Source organism: Mytilus trossulus, chromosome 3 (genome assembly GCF_036588685.1).
Source record: "Mytilus trossulus isolate FHL-02 chromosome 3, PNRI_Mtr1.1.1.hap1, whole genome shotgun sequence".
NCBI classification, from domain to species: Eukaryota; Metazoa; Mollusca; class Bivalvia; order Mytilida; family Mytilidae; genus Mytilus; species Mytilus trossulus.
Genome location: NC_086375.1, coordinates 59387248 through 59412794, shown reverse-complemented (window position 1 = coordinate 59412794; position 25547 = coordinate 59387248). Strand labels below are relative to the sequence as shown.

General features: G+C 30.7%; 1 protein-coding gene across 2 annotated transcripts; it reads left to right on the top strand.

Moving 5' to 3' along the window:
* Window positions 1–595: 595 nt before the first annotated feature.
* Window positions 596–25242, top strand: LOC134711986 (homeobox protein SIX2-like). Of its 2 annotated transcripts, none has more exons than XM_063573058.1 (2): window positions 596–1415; window positions 22837–25242. In XM_063573058.1, exons 1-2 carry the CDS (start codon window positions 634–636, stop codon window positions 23108–23110), a joined length of 1056 nt encoding a protein of 351 aa, XP_063429128.1. In that variant the 5' UTR covers window positions 596–633; the 3' UTR covers window positions 23111–25242. The 2 variants fall into 2 exon arrangements, with proteins under 2 accessions (XP_063429128.1, XP_063429129.1); XM_063573059.1 differs by having other exon boundaries at window positions 597–1415; window positions 22840–25242.
* Window positions 25243–25547: the final 305 nt, after the last annotated feature.

Sequence of the window (25547 nt, the reverse complement as noted above, 5' to 3'; positions counted from 1 at the left end):
TTCGAGTTAATCGGAAGTTGTGGTTTTTGGTTAACCTCCAAGTATGGACATTTAGAAACGCTATTTTCTTTGATAAATCTGGTTTTATTAAATACTTCATGTCACAATAATTAAAGTTTAACGATTTAATGTTTCAATATTTAAAATTTCGGAAAAGGAATTTAATAATTATCTTTCCTCAATTGACATGGTTTGCATTAATACATAATCATAAGACATAATTTAGTATTTTTATCTCTGTATTTAATCGAAACACTACAGTGAATGTGGCCACAAAATTTTTAATAATATTACTGGGAAATACAATACGAGAGTGCGAAATGACGCGTTAAATATACCAGAAAAATAATGTGTCAAGACTATTTTATTTTCACATAAAAGTTATCATATAAACCCACCTCATTACATTTGAATAAAAGATGTCAACAAATTCACAAACGTTGAATAGACTATTGTGCATAGTGCGAACCCATCATCTGATATCAAGTAAAGTGACACGCCCCTCGCGTATTCATTAGAACGTCCTCTTGATTGTAATCGTCCAATCGTCTCTCGATTATTCTCAATTAAAAAATATAGATGGTGTTAATATAACTTCAATATCAAAACACACTTAAATTTAATAAATCTAGCATGATGGATACTGTAGCAGCTAACTTAGATCCAACTTACGAACCCGATCCTATGGACTGTGTCAATACACCGGTATCAGTAGGGCCTACGAATGGTACAGTACAAACTTTAACAGATACCACCAAAACAGAGGATAAAGATTCAGAGGATAGCAGAGAAAATTCAACGCCTGGAAGTGATTTTGATCCAGAAAAACGTTTGTCTTTATCACCAGAACAGGGAACAGACAAGAGACTGACCTTTTCTCCAGAACAAGTGGCATGTGTTTGCGAGGCTTTACAACAAAAAGGAGACGTTGAGAGACTAGCCCGTTTTCTGTGGTCCTTACCACCTAGTGAGTTATTGAGAGGTAGTGAGGCAGTGCTTAAAGCTAGGGCTCTTGTTGCATTTCACAGAGGGAGTTACAGAGAACTATACGTCATTGTGGAAAGTCACAAATTTGACGAAAGCAATCACAGTTTTCTGCAAGATTTGTGGTACAAATCGCACTATATGGAGGCACAGAAAATCCGTGGAAGACCTCTTGGTGCCGTTGACAAATACAGACTCAGACGAAAACATCCTCTACCGAAAACTATCTGGGATGGAGAAGAGACAGTGTATTGTTTCAAGGAAAAATCGAGGCAAGCTTTGAAGGATTGTTACAAAAATAACAGATACCCAACACCAGACGAAAAACGAAATTTAGCCAAAAAAACCGGTTTAACATTAACACAAGTGAGTAACTGGTTCAAGAACAGACGGCAGCGTGACAGAACACCTAGCCAGCAGACGATGCACGGGTTAGTATTCAAATAATATAGCAACACAATATACTCCATCTTAAATGTGACAAAAAGATATCACTTGATAAACTTAAATGTCTATAAAAATCACATTAATGTTACCCGTTTTCCATTTCACCCCACATCTGAATTTCATAATCTAAAATACTGGCGTCAATATAACAGCTGATGATAAAAAGATACTTGTTTAAAAAATGAAATAAATTGCTTAGAAATTTGATATGCATTTTAACAATACATTTTACAAATTCAATTTTATTTTAGATAAAGAAAACTTATGAAATATTATTTAGAAAAAAGCGATTAATTAGGAGATATGCACACGATTGCAATGAATATCCACGACTATAGCATATCAACCATAGAAAATGTTCTGATTTTTTAAAATTCTGTATTTGCTTAACTTGAATCAACATTATATTGTAAACGACATGCTTCCTCTTTACAGATAATTCTTTGTGTTTTTCTCTATACAATCCGAAGATCCTCTTTTCAACTATTATATTTTAAAAATGTTCGTAATGTAAGAAGTTTTGTAAACACATTTTTATTTGCTTTAGGAATAATTTTCAAACCCCTATTCAACCCATTTAGCTTAATTAAGAAATATTTAAATTGATGAGTAAATTACTAGCTGCACATTTGGAGGTAATAACTTGTTTTCATGTGTCATTTTTTAAAGACATTGTATACATGCGATTGTCAATCTCAGAGGGTAAATAAATTGTATGAAATATTTGCTCATGAAAAGCTACAAAATTGAAAATCAACAAGTACATCCACTTTTAACCACTTCAATTCAGACAGTATAAAAACGTTGAACAGGTCAAAAGAGGTTGCAATTTGTTAAACTAAAAATAGCATTGTCCTAAATGAACAAAAGATTGAGTTCAACATCATGAATAAGTTTTAAAATATAAGTTACGTGAAAAATATTTGCTATTATTTAGAAGAAAAAAATAATTAGTTACATTTTTCAATTGATTTATATTGCGGCCACATTAGTCCCTTACTAAGAAATATTCATAGCATATACATATAAAATGTAACTACATGTATTTGAAAATATATTTTCGAAAAATTTATGTGGAAAAAATGAAGAAACAAAAGCAGTACAATTAATTACCACAGCTTACGTTAAGCATAAAGATTACTCGGTAAATTAAGTTTTTTTACTACTTTAATTATATATATATATTTAATATGAATAAATTATGGAAAGTTCAGAATAAGCCTATACCAGTTCCATACAACTGAAGCACGCCTCCGGGTGCGTGATTTTCTCGCTTTTTTGAAGACCCAGTGGTGTCCTTCCACTGTTTTCTGCTCTTGGTCAGGTTGTTATCTCTTTGACACATTCCCCATTTCCATTCTTAATTTTATGTTGGTCGAAAAGATTAAATTTATAATGTTTACGTAGATATGACCCCGGTCGTGGCTGGGACTTTCACTTTTTGCACTTCTACGGCAACCGTTGTTTTTAAACTTGTTTATGCGGTCCTGTTTATGGAGTTGCATCGGCATAATAAATCTATATTTAAAAATATATATAAAATTGAAATAATTTTGGTGTTAATAAAATGTTCACAATATTAACACTGTGTAAATAACTGAAAAAATGTTTAAAAAATAATGGGGATGTACATTGGTAGATATCCTCCTTTTTCTGATTTACCAGTTTAAAGCTTTCCTAACTTTCCAAGAGATTGTACATCAGCTACTTTCCCAGTTCCGGGTATCACTTCTTTCATTATAAGTCAATTTTCTGTCATTTAACAGCATCTGAAAAATTTACGAAAAGTATTAGTTATGCAATTTTTATAGCTGATATTAAAACTGATCAACGCTGATAGTAAATCCATTCTGCGTTCGTGTCATAAAACACATTTATCATGAATAATATAAACGATATCAAAAGTTAAATTATGCAAAAAAAAATCATACAGGAATATTTTCACGGTTGTATTTAAACGTGTCTGAATTGTGATTATGTATGACATAATGTGATTCAAAACTATTTTTGGGAACATTTCAGTTTTATTTATTATATGTAACTATTTTAATATACATATTCTATAAACAAAAACTTCCTTCTTTGTTATTTTGAAATCATAGAATTGAAAGATGGAATCGTATTATAATAGTTGAAAAAACTAAAATGTGGAATGACAGCCAAAAAGACAATTTTCCATCAGGAAATAAAATTAATGACTAGTTTTAGCTACTTAATAGTTGTTCATATTCAACATTCAAGGTCTTTTTCTATTTTTTATTTATTAATATGTAAAGTTTCATCTAAAATTAAATAGAAAATCTGTGCATGGTTTAAGTATTTTTACTATACATCGTTAAACAGACAATTTTCATCATTTTTCAAATACAAAGTGCATATGCAGAATTTTGACGCTAACACATATGAATGAGCTATTGTTAAATTTTGAACTGTCATAAAAATTATCGTCTCCATCTTGTGAAAATATTCAATCTAGTAGCAGTGTTTAGGTAGAAGCTGCTTGCTGTCATATTCATCGCAGGTTATGATTAAAGGTTTAAAAGTTTGAACACATCTGAATGTGTTATGATAATGAGGCATCATATTAAAGACGACAAAATAACTTAGAAATGTTCTCATTTAATCGACAAAAAAACGATTTTTCAAACTTTATCTAAAATTGTTCACAGTAAGTTAATTATCAATTCTAATTCACAAACTTGTTGCGTATAATTGAATTCGCTCCAGTGCACCTGTAAAACCTCCCGTTTTCAGCCTTTTCTGAGCAGTTGACCCGTATAAATGATTAAAACTTTAGCGATGAACTGCCATAAGCCGAAAGGGCTAAATAATAAATGCAGGTATGGAAAAATAGAAGAATGCCAAAACTTCTTAGAAAGGGTTGGTGCCTTAAGCAGAACCTTTTCGTTGTGGTGTCTTGACCTTAAAATGGGGATAATGACACTCAGATCATTTGAGGACACAAACTTAATTGTACTTGTCAGTTTTCCCTAATTATACAGCGGAACAATACTTCCACAAACTACAAACCATGTGATTAGCTCTGTGGTAGTAACGATGTTTATTATGAGAGAAATAATAAGAGGTAATTCACAAATGCAGGAAATGATCACCATCAAACGTACAAAACGGTTATAATAGCACTCCTCGAAGGACATGGGAGTACAGGGCAACCAGGGTCAAAACTCGAGATGTCAAATAGGCTATGTAGAGCGTAAATGTATTAATTGAAAATTTAATCAAGATATGTTTGTAAGACTTTACAGTAAACCAGTTAGTTATGCAGTATTTATTTTTTTTGTGTATATTGATCCTTCAAGTCGGATTCTAATATTCAACTTTGTTCTGTTTGAAACCAAAACCAATTGCTTTTACAAAAATGTATAAACGATTGTCAATCATTCCACAAACCGAGCAATATATGATACATGTATATGTAAAATGAATATATGTAAAACTATACAGAAGTTTTGTTTATTTTCCAAATATAAATCTTTATCCGTCCAAGATAGAAGTTATTGCACAAACTTAAACCAAATTAGAACACTTTTAACGTTGTTTTGAACATATACAGTCCACCAAAAAGTATGCACCACATATATTTAACATCTTTGATATTTTACTTTTTTTTTTAATTTGTGACAAATGAACGTGAATATGAGATATGCGATTTTTAATGTTATTGTAGTTCGAAAACGTCTTAGGCTATCTGAACGAAAACTTCTTAGGCTATCAGAACGAAAACGTCTTAGGCTATCTGAACGAAAACGTCTTAGGCTATCTGAACGAAAACGTCTTAGGCTATCTGAACGAAAACTGAATAATTCAAAGACTATAGAACTTTCACAAATTGGAACAATATCTTATGGTCAACAGCTGCATTTGTATTAACTGGATAATTGTAAAAATGTTTTTTTTAAGCGATAGCAATGTTTTTTTCCCTCTGTTGTACAAGAGAATTGATAACTTAAGTCCTAGTGTTGTCGTCGTCGCCGGTAAGAAATCGTAGTTTTTGATATAGTAACTGATAATTCTTTAATTTTCTAGTAATAATCTGAGCCACTCTAAGACGATTGATACTCCAATAGAGACTTTACTTAAACCATTTCAGAGCTTTACGTTATACACATGGATATATTTAATGTATTCGGGTTTTTTCTTCAAATTTTCTTCATAGACCAATTTTTTATGGCTCTTTTAAATTCTGGAATTAAGAAGACTCGATAGTCTAAGGCACAAATAAATATAAATATATAATTTATAAGTTCTGAAGGCTAAAGCAATATTTCCATTTCATGTGGGAATACGGTGCATATTAATTGTTGAAATTGTTTCTATTTTTTTTCTGTATGGATGTTTCAGATTTTTCAAATATAGAAACACCAATAAATACCAAGAGTTTTGAAAATTCCTTTTTCCAATCACATTCCTACTCATAATTTTCACTCAATCAAATGTATACAATCCAGCTCTTACATGTCGGTTTGTGAAATAAAATGGTAGTCAGTTCTATATATATAAAATTAGTTTTACTCTGAATCATCTCATCCTTGTAATTCAATGTAATATTACGCAAATGAAGATAAAAGGAATGGACTCCTATAAAAAAACAACCAGAACATTTGTTTAGATGCAGTAGCTATTGGGATCGACGAAATATTAAAGTCTGTTTCTAGCATTATACCTTCTCCAGCGCTTAGTCAAGTACGCCACTATTTACAATCTCACTCTCTTCTAATAACCAAATGGTCACGGCAATTGTGTGTGGTAAAAAAAAAAAATAACAAAAAAAAAAAAAAAATATGCTAGGGTTTTTCATTTTAGCTCTTTTGTAAATAGCTGTTTTGAATTTTATTTATTCTACATGTGTTTTAGATTTATCATCTTTTTTATAATTTGAACCAAGTGCTTTCTGGATGATTTAAGAAAAAATTTCTCTGTCAAACTAAACTTGACTCTGATTCGTGAATGTGTCCAGTCTAAAACCTGTAAAACGTTTTGGTATTTGTGGTTCAACATGATTGTGTCGTTGTCCTTGTCTTTGTGTTTCGCTTTTTTTTACGTTATTGACTGAAATAATTCTGTTGGTTTTATTGTAAATATCTTATATTATGATAACCCTGTGCCTAACTGACCAGTTGTAAAGGGTCATACGGTATATGTATATATTTACATTACCGACGGCCTTTGGTTATAATGTTGTCACTTAAGCTTTCAATTCTTAATTGCTCAGTTTAGCACTGAACATTTTAGCTGATTGACTTGCATGGAATTTATGGATAAAATTGAAACGGTATACATTTGATAGAAAAAAACTTTCAATTATTTATTATGTAAATGGAACATCTTCAGAAATCAATAGTCGATAATAACTTCAAAATCGCTTTTACTCTTTTTTTGTCTTGGGCACTATCCTAAATTTTATTAAAAATCTGTAACTTATTAATTATTGATATTATTGAAGTTCGTTTATGGGCTTATTGTACTAATTGACTGCGTTTTATCATTATTATTTTTTTTAGAATGCCTTCATTTTCTGACTCTACGTAGTTGGTAGCAAACAATATAATATTTTTGCTTTATATCAAAAATCAATACAACCAATTAACATAAAGACCTGTTACCTGTGTGGACACGCCCATTTTATTTAATCAGGTAGATTCTATAGAATGTCTGGACACTAGGATTGATTTAGAAAAATTAATAATTGCAGTTAACATGTTATCCTAACAAAACATCTGGCTAAGAGGTTGTTGAGGCATACTGGGTGCGAAAAACTACTGAACTTGTTATATTGTTTGAAGATAAATCTCCATCAATTAATTTTTGTCGCTTCTAGTTCAAGCTTTAGTATACTCATAACAGTTACAAATACAAGATATTATATCGTGCTATCAACAACATATCTATTTTTACAAACACTTACATGAATTGGTTTAACTTTAATAGGACATTGCAATGTAATATGTTAATTATTGCTTGGCTTTTAACAATTATATTATGATTTTGAAATGACCGCATCGTTGGAATTTGTTATTTTATGGAGACTTAAGTGTGCTGTGTTAATGTTTCGTTGTTTTAATTCGACGATTAATATTTAAAAAACGAACGCTTCTAAGCTTTAAAAAAGATTTGGAATCAGTAATGAAAAAAAATGAATAATTGTAACGAAATACACTCAACATGAAACATTAGCAACATAGATGATACATTTTAGTTTTCCTATCAATTGTAATAAAGAACCGAACCATTTACACCAGCTATAACAATTAACACAATATTTACCTTTTCTTGATATTCTTTATTTATAATTCTAAAGGACACCCGTTGTTTTTAAAATATCATCATTTTATTTGACAACATTCCCTCCCACGGGAAATGTCTTTTTAATTTACCGACAAGAAACTTGTTAAAATTTAACATTTCAAATATTGACATCATTCAACGTTTAATTGCATGATTCCATGAAAAGTGCACTTCAATTCAATTTTGCTCGACATCAAATATGGACAGATTTCGCGTCGAATCAATTTCAAAACTATGTGTGACAACCGATTGCTTTATATTCAGTTTCGAAAATTTACATTAATAATTTACTTCTTAATTTTGTGTCATACAAAAATCATAATAATTAAACCAGTTACAAAAAAATCAGCATTTTTAAAAATTTCCATTTTTATATAGCCTTTAAGTAACTGTTTTTCTAGGCTTTTGAATAATTTGTGCTCAGCAATAAATCATTTTAACTATCTTTGTATTCATCTTCATCGCTAAATAGCATGTATTCAAGTTTCTTCGTGGTGAGAGAATAAAAAATACAGGAGCCAAAAGGGGGTCTGGAAATCGAAATGTTAACCGAAAGAAGAACATAAAGATACTAGTTCATTAAGATTTTGAATTAATACCTCCATTAGAAAAGAAGACAAAAAATAAGCTTATGGTAAAAATTACTTCAGTCAATAGTCTAAACGAAACTTTGAAACCGGATTCAAATAGGTTTTAACATCCAATGCACATGCATATTCTCAAAACAAATTATTAATGAAAATTGATAAAAGCATAGAATATACCATTCATTTTTCTTGCAATTTTGTATTGTTTTAAAGCGTTGACTGCTGCACATTATAGTATCAAACACAAAACAAAATGTGGTACTGTCATCGCACTAACAAAAGTACCCTCTGTTTGATAATTTCCAATAGTTGACTTCGAGCACCACTGCTCAGAGAAATGAATTATCGAAATATGTATATGAAGAATAAAATCGATTTCGTGTTTGTTTGTTAAAACTACAAAAGATATATCGAATTCTTAATTAAAATATCTTTTGTTATTGTTCATCGTTTTATTTCCTTAATTTGGGTATTTTACAATATTTGTGCTCAACATTTGATGGTATTTTTCCATCCGACAGGAAATAAATTCTATAGAGAGAAAACATTTAGAGAAAAAAGGAATTTATCATAAAATATTGAAAAGAGCTACATTTTTTTTCTGTTAATGAATAAAAATATAATTTAAGTTAAAGATGCTATAAATTTAACGGTGGCGCCTTCATGCCAAGATAAGAGACCACAAAACCTGATCACCGCATAGGTGTAATTTCACAATATAGCATTCCAGATAAATCCGAGAAACCTAAGATAACTTTTTATATCTGGACAATATATCCTATGCATTGTTTTAACATCAACAAGCGAATAACTTGGTTATTATCAGAAATGATTAATTTTATCTACATTTTCAACGATACTGTCCACCCCGAGAGCAATTTTTGTTGTGGCTCTCAATATTAACATAAATACTGTATAAATCCGATAGTATGCCAGTCGCAAACTTTTCTTTTCATTCATAGCAACAAATAGTTAAAATAAAATGTTCCGTGAATGCAAATCGTCTTTCCAACAATATTTGAATATACCGATGATAAAAACAACTAAAAATATTAGTATATGCTGATGCGAATTACCATTAATTTTCTTTTTTTTTGCGTTACGTACATTTCGCGTACTCACACATTTTTGCATTTTTCTGCAAAGCCAAATTATTTTGTCATACGAAATATTGTATTTCAATACATGATGGATATGTAAATGACGGTGTTATATAGCGGGTTATATGTTCTCCATTTATTATTTTCTCTGTCGATACCATAAATATTGACGAACCAAAATACTCTTGAAAGTTTGGACTATAATTGATATTCGTTAATGGAGATTTGCCCATGAAAGTAATTGTATAGTATTCCATGTTATCGTGTGTTGTTTTTTTCTCTCCATTATTTTGAGAACTTATAAAAAAGAAGATGTGGTATGATTGCCAATGAGACAACTATCCACAAAAGACCAAAATGACAAAAACGTTAACAACTACAGGTCACCGTACGGCCTTCAACAATGAGCAAAGCCCATACCGCATAGTCAGCTATAAAAGGCCCCGATAAGACAAGGTAAAACAATTCAAACGAGAAAACTAGGGGCCTTATTTATGTAAAGAAATGAACGAACAACAAATATGTTACACATAAACAAACGACAACCACTGAATTACAGGCTCCTGACTTGGGACAGGCACATGCACATGTACATAAATAATGTGGCGGGATTAAACATGGCTCTATACAGCTCCCCCCCCCATTTTTACTTCGTATGTCAAAAAAAAAAGATAGGCGAAAGATACCAGAGGACATTCAAACTCTCAACTCAGAAATCTGATGTACAGTAGTTGTCGTCTATGTATGTACTTCATACGTGTTTCTCGTTTTTATATAGATTAGTCCGTTGATTTTCCCGTTTGAATGGTTTTACGCTAGTAATTTTTGGGGCCCTGTTATAGCTTACTCTTCGGTGAGAGTCAAGGCTCTGTGTTAAAGGTCGTACTTTGACCCATAATGGGTAACTTTTTACAAATTGTGACTTGGATGGATAGTTGTCTCATTGGCACTCATATCACATCTTCTTATATATCATGTTGTTTGTTTTCGTAGTTGTCTTGTGTGATTAGTACCAGTCGGATGAATTAATTCCTATCTGAATGAATTTTTGAAAATTTTATAAACATACATAAGAAAATGTGTGGTCCGAGGTTTAAACTGGGATCTAAAATGTGAGACTAGCCATCACAACTAAGAGGCAAACCTATTGCGTATATACTATATACAATAACCAGATAAGCAACTGATTTTCATTGGGATTCATTTACTGTTGATAAATGATAAAAAATAAGACGTGGGTGTCATTGAGACAGCAACCCAACACTAACAAATCAAAGACATCCCTTCTATAAGTCTAAATTCACTTAACTTTTCACCTTGCTATAGAAATGTCAGCAATATTAACACTTATGTTTTCCTTGGACTTTACACATCTCCACTATGATATACTTTAAGGTTTTTATTACGGAAACTAAACGACATTTTATACTGTGTAGAAAATGTGCAGTACAAATGTACTTGTGTGTTTCATTGTAAATATACAATTTAGACAAATGATCTTAATAAGCGGAGTTTTTAACGACCTTCAATGGCTATAAAGCCCTCGCAAGGTCAACCAATGATAACCTTTTTGTGCACTGTTAACATATATATATATATCCCTGCTACTATCATTATTGAACCCAAGATTCCTAAGCACTAGCATTAAGATTGTCAATATATCTCACATAATACGTACATCTAAAAGCCGAATTCTTTATAATATATTTGAACTGACAAAACCCTGAGAAATTAGACTTTCCGTATATCTCTCGTAATACGTACATCTAGAAGCCGAATTCTTCATATATTTGAACAGACAAAACCCTGACAAATTAGATTTTTCGTATATATCTCGTAATACGTAAATCTAGAAGCCGAATTCTTCATATATTTGAACAGACAATCTAGATTTCCCAACACTGTAGTTACTTGTGATTCGAATACTTTTTTTTATCGTTTCATATTTTTTCTTCAAGTTAAAAATGTTCTTTTATTCAAACTTGGACCAATAAATCATGTATTAGTCCCGGATACTACAAGTTTTTTTTTCAAAAATAAAATGGCATTAAATAATTCTGTCAAATGGTTGAAATTTTTTTATTATTGTACACAAAACATTAATTTTATTATGAACAATCCTATACATTTCTTTCATATTTCTGTTTATAGAAAGGCATTGACACTTAACTAGTCATTTAAAATAATATACTGTCATTTTACTTTCCTTTTAAATCTTTTATATTCGGAATTGTTAATCTATTTGGCTTCCCGCCCTCTAAATTTATTGTACCTTTCACCGTCGAACAAAATGATGTCGGAATATTATAATAAACAAATTTTGGATTTACAAGTGTCCTGCTCTGAAAATATTTATGGTGTATTTAAAGAATAAAAAAATTAAAATTTGTGGATCTCATTAAAGATGACAACTCCTTTTGGAATTTTTAATATCACACGTCAAAATATTGTCTACAATTGGACTGAAAAAAATCGATTTAAAGTTTGTTTGGAATGTAATCGTCAGGTTAAAGTTCGACTGTTCTGTGTCTTTTGTTCATAACAATACCGGGGGAAATGCAGAAGGCCACCCTGTATTTGTATTTAAATTTACATGATTATTAATAGACAATGAATGAAACAGTTTTAATAACATCATTTAATGAAATAAAAAGCCAGAGTTATAGTGTCTTTATTTAGATCGGTTTAGAGAAAATGAAAACGAAATGACGAAAAAAATCTGACAAAACGTAAATATTTATACTAATTTTATGAATGTGTGGTTCTTTTTTTCGGGTTGTCTCTATTTCCATTCCTAATTTTATTTATTGAGTCTTTTGTTTAGCATACCAAAACAAATGTTATTGTCTCCTTTTGTCAAAGAAATCTAATTTATGGTAATATATAAATTATGTACAGTAAGATATCTTTTTTTCAATTTATTTAATGAGCTTACATTTCTCATTGGGAAATAGGCAAAAAGATGCTGAGTAATGTTGTCAACACTTTATCTTCATACTCATTGTTCTAGAGTATTCTATATATCAGTCTTTATAATACAACACACACGTCTATAAATATAAGATTACAAAAAGGCATAGAAAAAAGTGTGTATTATATAACGATTCATATATATCAGAAGTTTTATATGAAATTCTAATTATGTACGCTGCATAATTCTTTAGTGAGATAGCTAAAGGTTGTACATTTTAAGTAATGATACATTATTGTTCTGTAACTCCACAGACCTTGGATATTTTCTTACGCCAGTGGATACTTGTTTTTGTGAAGGATAGAACGTATCCATTTTCAATTCGATTCTAATGTTGTCAGATTTTATTTAAATTAACGGATTTTATAACGTGTCTGCTTTAAGATGGCAAAACGGCTAATGAATCAAAGTCGTTTATTAAAAGCCTCTTTAAAAACAAATAAATAAATGAATATTTTTTTTATAAGCAACAGGGATTAAGACTGTTTCATTGCTTGGTTTTATGTCGCAGAAATTTGAACTTGACCATAAAACACAAACGTAAAACGATTCAAGTCCAATGAAATTTGACACAAATAATAATCAGAAAAGTCATATTGTTTGTGCAATTTTGTGTTTATCTTATAGCTGCTTTTTCATGCATGCTTGTAGTTTCATGTTTTATCGATGTTTTACGTATTAAAGATATATTTTTAATCATTTAAAAGATTTGAGTTAAAAATAAAACACTTTATAAATTGCGTACGTCCGAAGTAACAATTTTTGAACTCACTAATCTAGGAATGGATCCAACCCAAATATTAGATAATCAGGGATGTACAAATTCGTATATTTTAGATATGGTAAGAAACCATATTGAAAACTTACATTTCAATTTTGCTTTGATATATGAATAATCTGCTGTACAACAGTAGTATGTACATATAATCTATAATAGATTATCGCCACATCCAGAAACGGATACAGACATTTTTAAAATAGGGGAGTTCAATTCCCGGAACCCCTCGCCATCCTGGATCCGCCACTTATATTCATTATGTATTCATTAAATGATACTGATACAAATGATATTATAATCTGTTGATTGTGCATGACCTATATGTCCTAAAATATATAATAAAGGTAATGACTTGTTTTCCAATTGAAACTTGAACGAAAGTGGGCAATAAGTTTGAACTTAGAAATAGGAAAATCTTATCCGATGGCAATTTTCTGGAAACGGCGGATTTAACGTCAAGGACGTCATCTCTAGGAAAGCGAGAAAAACCATATAAATTTTCATCCTTATAGGATATAAGATAAAATGCAAAGTGGATCATTTAAAATATATGAATATTTTCAGTACAGGACATAGACCCAAAATACCCGTCAAATATTTTATAAATATTTAATACTTTTAGTGAAACGGTTATAAATGATAAAAATAGACCACATTACCATTTAGTACCGATAATTTTTACAAATGATTCAAATCAGTATATCATCTCAAAATAAAGTGAACATTCATTAGTTTTCAGTTTTATAGCTATAGAAGTAGATATTTTACTATAAATCAAATGTAGAATTAATGGAAGAAAACAACACTTATTCCCATGCTCTCTATAAAAAAGCTTGGACATTTAGTGAAACAATGAATTCATTTATTCATTGTACCACTAAATTTTGAAAGTCGGGAGCTACATTTGTACATAATAACAGTATCAAACAACACCATGAATTTCTTGCGTCAGAAGCACTTTTCAAATCAGCCTTCGTCAAGAAGAAACAAACCAAATTTGAAACTGCAGGAAAAACAGTTCTTATAAAAATTCGTGTAATCCTGCGACTGGATGACAGTCTTTATAGTGTTTGTACTTTACGTTCGTGCTATTGTTGTCTAGTCTGACGATTCATCTATGCTTAAATAGGATGAACACTTTATGTACGAGCCCTAGCCACCCCTTCCCAACAGAAAGAACATTATCCACTATTAATATATACAGTTTTGGATTAAAAAAAGAAAGCAATGTAACAGGTTGTGAATTCAGAGTATTTTATGATATGTCTGCAGCTCAGTCACGGGTAACTTAACAACAAATCGTCGGAAGTCAAGGGATATAAATTGATGAACATTTTGAAGAAGTCAGAGTCTGACAACTTTTGCTTTAGTGTCAACATTAATGGACACCGGATTATGTAAAATTTATATAGTTTTTATCATTTATATAACAATCAATGTCAAAGTTAAAAGTATTTCGAAAATTCAATGTCGGTTGTTTGCACGAGAGCCTTACTTGTAATGGTAAAAAAAATGTTTAAGAAAGTTTTTTTTTCTCAAAATCCTACTGGAAAACACTGGCCAAATATCGGGGATCATGCAATTTAAGGAAGAATAATGGAATGATAAATGTCTTATCCACACGATCATTTGTATAGATTGAGCATTCGGAAAATGTCTTAGTACAATCTCGTTGCTTAAACAACAGACCACAGACATGCATTTAAAGTTGTGTTTTGCGGTATAATTTTAGCACTAAAAGTTCACATTTGTGTAATTAGTTTTTATCTTTTCAATCATCACACTTTGATGTTGTCATATTTTGTACCACTAAAAACTAAGGACATATTTGTACCGTTTAGTAAATTGCTTAGAAATTCCAAAGTTTTTTTTATATTTAACTTACACGATATATTTAAAAAAAACCAACATATTCTCTATACATTGTTATACGACATATTGCGGTGTATGATACATTTTTTTTGGACAAAGCTGTTCCTCATGTGGGTATCAAAGTCAGAAAATTTGGAGTCGTTCTTGTACTTCCATCTCATATTGAAGGTCGAGGTCTTAAGCAGTATGCAGAACAACAATTCAAATAATTATTGACGTCGGACAGACTATTATCTAACTAAGAGTTATTTGATTGTTTCAAAATGGCTTTTACTTCTAATGCAAGGTGTCAAAAGGGGACCTCATACCTACTTCTTAACGGTGAAAAGTAAAAACGGTGAATATTGCAAACTATCGGATCATTAGACACATATACGATTGGGCAAATCAAAGGATGTTTAAATTTGTTTCCTGCAATGCACCCTCCAGTTTGAGTACACATTTTTCATCCATAGAGTCAGCATCACAGGTCCACTGGAGGAAGTGCTTGGTTTTTCTTGATGTTATACTTTCATAAGTCTATTTCTTGTAATACTGTTTAAATATTATTTTATAATTCGTATAGAACGTGTAGTTTTATATCAAGCTTTAAAACCGCACTTGACATTAATTTCAACCTTTTCTCCAAAAGGATATGCTTTAAGCTAATTATATTTTCAAAATAATAATAATATCCAAATGTTTAAAGTAATTATATTTCATGTATGTGATTTTTATTCTTATTTCTCTATGCTACATATACTCTTTAAATATTCAGTCTTAATTCTTTTGATAATGCATTAACCATGAAATTATACGAAAAATTCATTCTTTTGTTGTTGGAATTTTGGGGGGAGAAATCGAATGCGGATTTAAGAAATTGCAATTTATTCTTCTTTAGAAATTAAATAATTTGATACATACACAAATTAAATATATAGTTAAAATATGCATGATCTGAATAAAGGATGTGAATTTGCAAGTCATTTTATTGACATTGCGATGAAAAATGATACGAGCCATTTATTATTTTAAATGTCGGATGTTACTCTTTCAGAGATATTAGCAATAAATTCTATCTACCCTCGGTATACATTTCATCCGATAAAAATCAGGAATCAAGTCAATCTGACAAATGCCAAAAACCGACTTTCTATTCAATTAGAAAAATGATTAATATTCATTGTCCAAGTTTTTTACCTAAATTACGAAACGAAAATAGAAAAAAAAAATAACTGCTTGTACAGGTAAAAACAGCAGAAACATCAATTCACAGAATTCCCTTTGGTCGTTAACGTAGTCATGTAACTTCGATCCAACAACTGAAGGATCGAACCCCAACTTGTGCACGTTGAATTTTGTATGTTTCGCCTCATTTAAAGCTACCCAAGCGAGTCATGATATATTAACGATTAAAGAGGAAGCATAAAATAGATTTTTTATAAGATAAAAGGTTTCATCAATCTTGCAGTCATGAAAACCGCCATAAAAATAATTTGTTTATCTTCCACACATTAGAATATAATAGATTTGAATGGGTAGAATATAAGTTCACAGTAGTAAGTAAACAGTAATGGTCCTGACCGGGATTATGATTGGTGATGGTTAAGTCAGATGTTGACGATTCCATTCTAGGTTTTGCTATCTCTGCATCAGTTATGACAGGCGGTATTGTTTTGCTGATAAATGTCTATCTCACACAGGTTTGCTGTCATAATGGAGTAAAGTACACAATACATGTCAAAACGGAATGTGGGTTAGAAAAAATGAGTTTATGGTAATCATTTCTGTCTATTAACGTTTATTAATTTCCATCTATTAAGATGTAGAGATTGCTATTCAATTTTATTTATTATAGATAGAAAAATACAAACATGCTTTGACAATAGGCATCGAGAATTTTTTTCTAATATATTTGTTAAACGGGTAAATATACTTCCCTCCCGGAGTTGGACTTTACGTTAATGCAGATAGTTTTCAATGGTTTAGGACCAAGATAAAATGCTATAATTGATAATATTTTATTTGTATTGTTACGTATTTGTTTCCCTAAAATCTCTAATAGCATATGGCAACAGATGTCGGCTCAGCTCAAACACAGCACCTTTGTTGTTGCTGTTCTAAGTCATCAGGTTCTGCGATCATTGTGTTTGTGCAACAAAAAAAAACAACCCGAACGATAGAAACGTTAACATGACAGTATTATAATTTGCAAGAAAGTATTCTTTGAAACTTTCTATATCGGGTAACTGGAACATGAGAAGTTTTTTTTGCTGTTAATTATGTAATTTATTTTTAATCTATGAGTTTGACTGTCCTTCTGGTATTTTTCGTCCCTCTTTTATATCCAATATCCAATATTTAGGATAGAGTTCGTAAAACTCAAAGTCATAAGTTTAAATAATGTGATCATATCTTATCAAAAAGTCTATAAAGCAAAATCGAATTAATTTGTTTACTAGTATACAACTTGTCTGCTTACATTTCGGGGCCTTTAATACATTCGGCATGGGCTTTGCTCGTTGTTGAAGGCCGTACGGTGACCTATTTTAGTTGTTTTAAAATGTCTGTGTCATTTGGTCTCTTGTGGAGAGTTGTCTCATTGGTATTCATACCACATCTCTTTTTTTTTATATAAAAAATAAGATCATAAGTATAACATTTTCATAACATTGCGAGTAACCTAAAAATAACATGATCAACAAAACCTTGATAACGGAAAATATTTTTCAGATCAAATAAAAAAAAAAAGGATTTGATATTTTGACATTCAAAAGTTAAGTCACGTTTAATTTGAGGATAATTTGAGTTTTCAAAAACAAAACGATCTAGGGGTATCATTTGTAGCATATACGTTTTACAGCGAGGTACATGAACGTTAAATGATACTATGTTTTCGCTGGTCGGTTTGTTTCTGTAATCATTATAAAATTATTGTCTCATAAATGGATCATTATGACATTTTAAATGTTGATCATAACTGCAAGTATAGCTACTTCGAATTAGACAAAATTTGTTTTTATCTTAAAGCCATTAAGGACAGCTTGACAAAGTTAAAAGAGTTTTTGTCAATTTGTATAATGATTTAGTACTAGTCGTTTGATTATAATAATAGGGCTAATTAATGTAAAAGACATCCTGAATTCTGGCGAAGGTTTTCCTGTTTTTGTACAATTTTCTCCTTGTCTTTTTCAATATTGTAGGCGTGTATTATCAAATTAATGTAAGTACGAGTAATAGTCGCTGTCTTAAGAAGAAGGAAGAAGCAATTGTCTCGAGATCTGACTTGTGAAACCTCTTAAAGCCATTTCCGATACAAATTGACATAGACCGCAACATCCTGTGATTCGAATCCAAAACATTTCGACATGGGAATTTAATTTTTCTTTTGGTTGAAGCAAAAACTGGTGAACGAGGATGAATTCCAAAAAAAAGTCGGCAGCTATTGGCTGACATGCACTTCCGTATTTTTATTGTAAAAGATTTTAATTATAAGTATGAACTACTGACAAACGTCAAATTGAATATCATCCTAATGGTCCTTGCACTTCTATAATTGTAACTTATGTAATTTTTCACAACAGTCACGAGAAGTATATACATTCCATTGACACTATTTTCTCGTGATATAAGTATATTGTTGAGTAGAATTAAGGTATGATCTCCGGTTTACTTCAAAGTACATTATTTAAGTCACAATTGCGGTAGTAGATACTAAAATTATTAATAATAAGTCGTACTAGTGTTTTGCATTTGTCATTACGGGGCCTTTTATAGCTGACTATGCAGTATGGGTTTTGCTCATTGTGTAAGGCCTAACGATGACATATACATTGCAGTTGTTTATTTCTATGTCATTTGGTCTCTGAAATGTCTGGTGTTATCATACAATCATGTAGCAATTTGTATGTCCATCATACAGGCATGCGTTCACCTTTTTTCGAAAATTTGTATTGTCGCCGACAACTGGATTCTGTTAACATAGACTACCTATGTTTTAGTCCCACCATGATTGTTCCTAATATTCCTGTTATAGAATTAATTATTTTTTTAAAATACTATACTCAAAATAGAACCACAGTCTTATTTTATAATGAAACTAGATTTATACATTCCCTGTAAATTAGCTCATCATAGATACCAGGACTTAATTTAGTATATACGCCAGACGCGCATTTCGTCTACAGAAGACTCATCAGTGACGCTCCAATCCAAAAAAGTTAAAAAGGCCAAATAAATTACGAAGTTGAAGAGCACTTTCTTATTCAATTATATATCAAAGAAAAGGTGTGCAGATGAAAGAAGGACATACTGTCCACAGTAAGGTCACATGTAGATCATCTGGCACTAAATAAACTTATGATCTCTCAAAACTTATAAAACAATCCTAGTTCAATGACTGTAAAGGTCATAATTATAAAACAACTTGACTTTGTTCGACATTTTTAATATTTTTGAAACAGTAGTGGCCATGACTAGTGTGTGGTGTTGGAAGTCAATACGTAACCGCAATCCTTAAAGATAGACAATGCATATAAGTTCCCAGTTTGCTAACTGCCCTTCTGTAGATTTTCTTCAGTATTAATAATGTCTGATAATTTACCCTTACTGAGGCTTTTTTGGAATGGAATAAAGCATACCAAGCAAACGGGACAAACGTTAATCATACTGTGTAATTGTGGGGTGAGACAACATTCAAACTAGAATCTCTAAAGATGATATACGAAAAAATAGCTCTTTTGAAGAGTTGCTCATGGAAGGAAGACTCATCATTCGTGTTATTTGATGATACTTTTATAACATTTGAATTTGAATTAGATTGAAATACATGCACCCTCGGAAAGAAAACAAAGTATTCGTCTATTCTACAACTGTTTTTATTTTTGAGTTTGTATCCGATATTCTACTATCATGTCTTTTTTTAACGAATATAATGAAATTAATATCATTGGCACTGTAAAAAAATAAGTAACATATTATATATATGTTTTGATTTAATCTATATCTATTTAATTCATTTCTTAAATATTGTATTGGCGTTGAACATCTGTCATCAAATAAATACAATGTATTGCATTCTGGATGTGCAATAAATGTCTTCTCCGTGGACATTAAGGATTAACAGCCGCAAAGGATGACACGAGTCGAGTAGATCGCATAACAAATTACACTGTGAATTTCATATGGTAATCCAAACTTGTTTCTAAATTGTTCATGATTAAATGTAATCAGATATGTTCGATACCGACTTTATCAATTTAATATCAGACTATATGTTTCACATCCTTTCTTTATAAAAAGTCAAACACAATCAGTGTATCAAATTGTCCGTAATTCATATCACAAACTTTGAAAATAAACCAACAAAGGCGAATAGTTTTTAAAGTAGATTTCTTTTGTCTCTATTTCTAATAATGTATATTGTATTGTAATAAAATAATAACAACATACCACACGTTTATCAGTATATGTCTATAAAGTTTATATGCGTTGTTGGGTTGCTGCCTCATTGGCATTTACCAAACAGCTTTTTTCTATCGCATTTGATTCCACAATGAGTATATTTTGCTTTGTTGATATATTACGATAAACACATATAAGGCTTCCCCGTCCTTGACGAGTCAGTTCTAGAATTTTCTAAGCTTAGACATTTGTAAACTAGAATAGAGAATTGAAAAAGGGGATCTGTCAAAGAGACAGAGACAACAACCAAACCAAAATGCAGAACACAATTCAAGGCCACTAATGAATCTAAGCTAGTTCACCTGCTTCTATTTTCGCATTTCCCGACACTTATTCGTACGCAACAATAAACTAAATAGCTTCGCAACAACAAGTGTTTTGCAACGCCTACAAATCAATTCCTGTACACCAAATACGGAGTAAAAACACTAATAGAATGAGTAATAATGGTTCACGTTAAATGTCAAATCAAACATTTAAGTTTACACAAATCAAAACTAGATTCGTATAAACTTCTAACGACTAGAACAAGACTTTGACTCTCAACGGATTCCTCCTTACGAAAATGAATCTGGTCTATTATATATAAAGTATCTAACATTTAGAAATCTACAAAATAGTATACCTAAATATCTAAAAACCACGACAAAACAGGATATAAAACGAATTATATTATAAGCAAACTAGTTACATGTTGATGCTGAATCGACTGACAAAGCAGCGAACAAAACAGTCACCGTTCCAAGAAAACCTGAGATTGTTGTACTTTTATATTTTCTACAAAACAATAAGGGAAAGAGAACATCTGAATAAAGACTGAAGCTAACACTGCAACTCGAACAATGTGTTGGATTCTTTACGTTGGTTTTGATTTGATAGCTTCGTGCAACGAATATTCATCTAGATATGAAACTGTTAGCATGGTGCTCTCACGTGTTAATGAACTCATCTCAAATATTTGCGACAAAATAATGTTTATAAAGTTCTGGATTATTGTGTTGAGATTTTCGAAGTCTGATACATGGTGCTATATTTTCAGTAATATATGTCGACATTTGTAATGTATGTACTCTTAATGCGAAACCCCAACATGTATTTTTTTATTTATCAGTTGGTTCAATGTAAGTGTGTGTGCAGTGATGTCTCTAATTTCAATGAACGTAATACACGTATTCAATTACCAAAAAAGTTTGAAGAAGGATATATGAGATATCATAAATTGGTTAAAACTTCCTCTAAATTCTAGCACCAAATTAGGGCCGAATACATTTTGGAATATTATTTTACTTCTTGAATTTCATTATAAATGGTTCTCAAATACAGCTTTTTAATCGTTATGCCATTCAAAAGCAAGCAACTTTAATATCGCCCTTGACATCTTTCTATACATGTATATTGTCTTCATAGTTAAATATAGTTACATATATATATCATCATTTATTTTTCGAGTAGAAATTTTCGACGAATATTGACTCCCTATATTTATAGTTTTAAAAATGAACGATCGAAGTTTTCCTTTATTTTTTTTATTATCGGAGTTACATAAACTAGTAATGTTCTGCACTGTTTATGACATTGGTGTAACATCAATATTATCTGTCCAGTCAAGAGCATTTCATATATATTAGGTTTTACTGTAAATTTGTAATTGCACCTTTTATTATTCCAAAGGATATAAAAAGTATATGTCAAATATAGTTTAACCCAACTAGACATAGAAGATAAATATTTCCCACTGTAAGACATCGAAAAGAAACATATTCAATACTCGACATATGTATTTCTATTGTCAATGACATAAGGGACGACATCAAAAGTTCAATGAAGGATAAAAAACTTAATTCACATAGTTTTTTCACTGACCCCCACACCCCCCTCTTAACTTAATTTGGAAAAAAATTGATGACCAATAGGGATATATGTAAAATCGATTTTAAATTGACAAAACTTGCAGCAATGTTGACCCCCCCCCCCCCCCACACACCCCCAAACTATTTGATTTAAGTTTTTTTATCCTACATCGATCTTTTGATGTCGTCCCTAAGTAGGATACAGAAATAGTAAATCGTAATACATTGCCTAAGAAAATCTTAAGTAATTTTTTTGGTGACCTTCGGTCTGCAGTATATTTCATATTTTGAAAGTATTCAATGTGTTCATTCAAGGAAGAAAGTACATTTTAAATCTGTTATAAAATTACATAATTAGAAAGATAATCTTTCGGGTACCATATACACTACTAATTACTTTTATTGAATTTTGACAAGTCGTCTGTCATAATTTAAATTTTTAGTTAATATATCTGTTTGTTGTAGTGTTTTTGTTTAATCACTTTTCGTTTTCTTTCAGCAGTGATGGATTGGAGGACTGCAGGGCACACAAAATTCCAATGAACTTTAACCCCCATCAGCATCTCCCTCAACCAATGTGGACCAACCATCAGGACATTATGATGAACGATTACAGAAATGACCATAATATGGAAATGAAAATGCTAGATGACTTCCGACACAACATGACATTGGCGCCAGTAAAAAATGAACCAATGGTACCGCCTCATTTTCTGTGCGGACCACCTCTAGATCATCCGCATAGACTGCATCATCCAATTTCATCGGTGTGATAACTAATCAAAATTGAAAAATGTGTTCTATTTTTTGTGTATTTAATTCTGTGTCCTTTGTTATGTTAAGTATTGTATTTCAGAAGTTTTATAAGATATGTTAAGCAGTCAAAACTAATGTATGGAGACTGTTTTATTTTCAATTTGTTTTACTAAAAGGAGACTAATACAACGGATACTAGATTGTTCTATCATTATTGTCAACATTAATCTTTATTAATGATTTACGAAACGAAACACCCAAACCACCCACAAACAATATTAAATGAAATTAACAAGAATATGGTAAGTGGCTATATGTATGTCAAATTATAAGTATAAAAAAGATGGATGCTACGCAAATTTAAAATTCACAGCCAAGTTTAAGTTAATATGAATTTTAGATTGGACGTCAATGAGATAAAAACTGCAAAAAACAATAACTAAGACCTAAACACATTGGTGTTGTAAATTTTCTATTCTGACGTGTATGATATACAATAAGGTGCAAGCATTAATCTTGTGTTAAAGTAACTAATTATTACTAGTATTTGTATTATTGGTTTAATTTTGGAGACATAAGTAGATTACGCTTGACCATTCTATTATTTACAAACCTTAAACTAAAAGAAGCATTGCTTATATTACATCTAAAGTATAAAGTGATATGTACTAAAAGTACTCTTTGTCCTTAATTTTACAATTCAATTCATCGCCCTCGTAAGCTTTTACAGAATTGTTAAAATAGTTGTTTTAATGCTGTTTATGTTTACTTTTATTGATATGAGAGTTACACATTTTGGATTGTTTTTTGAATATGGAGTATCAAAGCAAATAAAACAGTTTCAGAATAAACTATCCCAAATTGTGGCCTTCATATTTTGAATTCTGCGAACCAAATAATAAAAAAACGCAAATTTAAAACAAGACATATGATTGCTGTGGTGTTGACCATTTTCTGCTTTTGTGTAATCATTATAGTCGTCGACTATCAGTATTTATTTTCTATCGTATCCTTTGAATTTCAGTAAAAAGGAGAAAAACAAAACTACATATATGAAACATATGAAGGAACATCTCAAAACAATAAAATTTGTAAAAAAAATATGAGACAATTATTAGCCAAGATAAGTTTAATCGGAATATGCAAGTGAAATCTTTTAAACATTAAATAATGATTCATGACAAAATATGCTAAAAATGAAATAATTATGATAATAATCAAAGTAAGAATAAAATACCTGTATGTATTTTGTGTAGAATATATTTGAGTAGCAAATGACCGGACACTATTTTCAATGCTATATGTGCCTGGAATATTTAGCAGCTATGTGAGGCTTTTGATTTATACTTTTGTTTCGTTCTGTTCATATTTTATTATATTTTGCATACATTCTTTCATTATCGATACGAATACTATTAGATACCGAGCTTGTATCCATTTCACTTATGTTTCTTTTCAAACTTTGCATTTTCTCAATTTAATGCTTTGCATGTCATACACATACGAAATACAACCCACTTATTAAAAAGCATACTCAAGTCTAATTAAGCAATGACCACCTAAACAGCATTTTTCTTTTCTCTTCTGTATCTGTCACTTATGTCAAAATATATCTTGAATGTTCAAAAAAGATAAGTAGCAAATCCTGTATTTCAAAGGGTATCAGGAATAACACTACTTTTACAAGTCGATCATAGGATCATTAGAAGATAAACATGACGACCATCTCAAATGGCTGTATTGAAATGCCTGAAATATGTTGCATTTATTTTGATAAAGTTTTCAGAGTCGTCTTTTTTTCCCTTTTATTTTGCAACTTTAATGGATTTTTTTTTACAAAAGTTATAAAAGTTCTGGAGCAACCAATGAAAATACTTGAAAGATCAGATACATTGTAAACAATACGACAATGAAACTGAAAGCATCAGTTTAGACACTGAATTCTGTGAATTCTTGGAACACGTTTAAGTTCTATTGTGTTTTGTAAAATCTATCATATAATTAATATAATATAATTTGTATTTTTGAACTCGTCATTGTCAGAAATGTTCTTAAATCTGCATTCACACAAATGTCATGCATATTGTAAATGTATTTGTTTATTAAATATGGAATAACAAGGAAAATAAAACAGTTTCAAGACAAAATATTCCAGACTGTTATTTTATATACAGAAACTTCGGCTAGACAATGCTGTTGTGACTGACAATTGAAACCAATAGTATTATCACGTTGGAAAAAATTAAAAAAAAAGTTGTTGAATGCAATTAATGTCCTTGTAAGGAAATATTTGTACCAAGACATGCTTGAAGTTTCTAGATCAAGTGGTATTAATTGTTGGTTTTCTTTTGAAGTGAGTCGCTTCTGACTTTTTTTTAATTGTTTAAAGTTTCGTTAGGCTTTGGTATTGTCTTATGTTTTTGGTAATTGGTTATGCGTTTTCCATCAGAAAAA

Coding starts and splice junctions, on each gene's coding strand:
- LOC134711986 (XM_063573058.1), top strand. CDS start 634: ATGATGGATACTGTAGCAGCTAACTTAGATCCAACTTACGAACCCGAT. Junction 1,416..22,836: donor AGCCAGCAGACGATGCACGG/GTTAGTATTCAA, acceptor GTTTTCTTTCAG/CAGTGATGGATTGGAGGACT.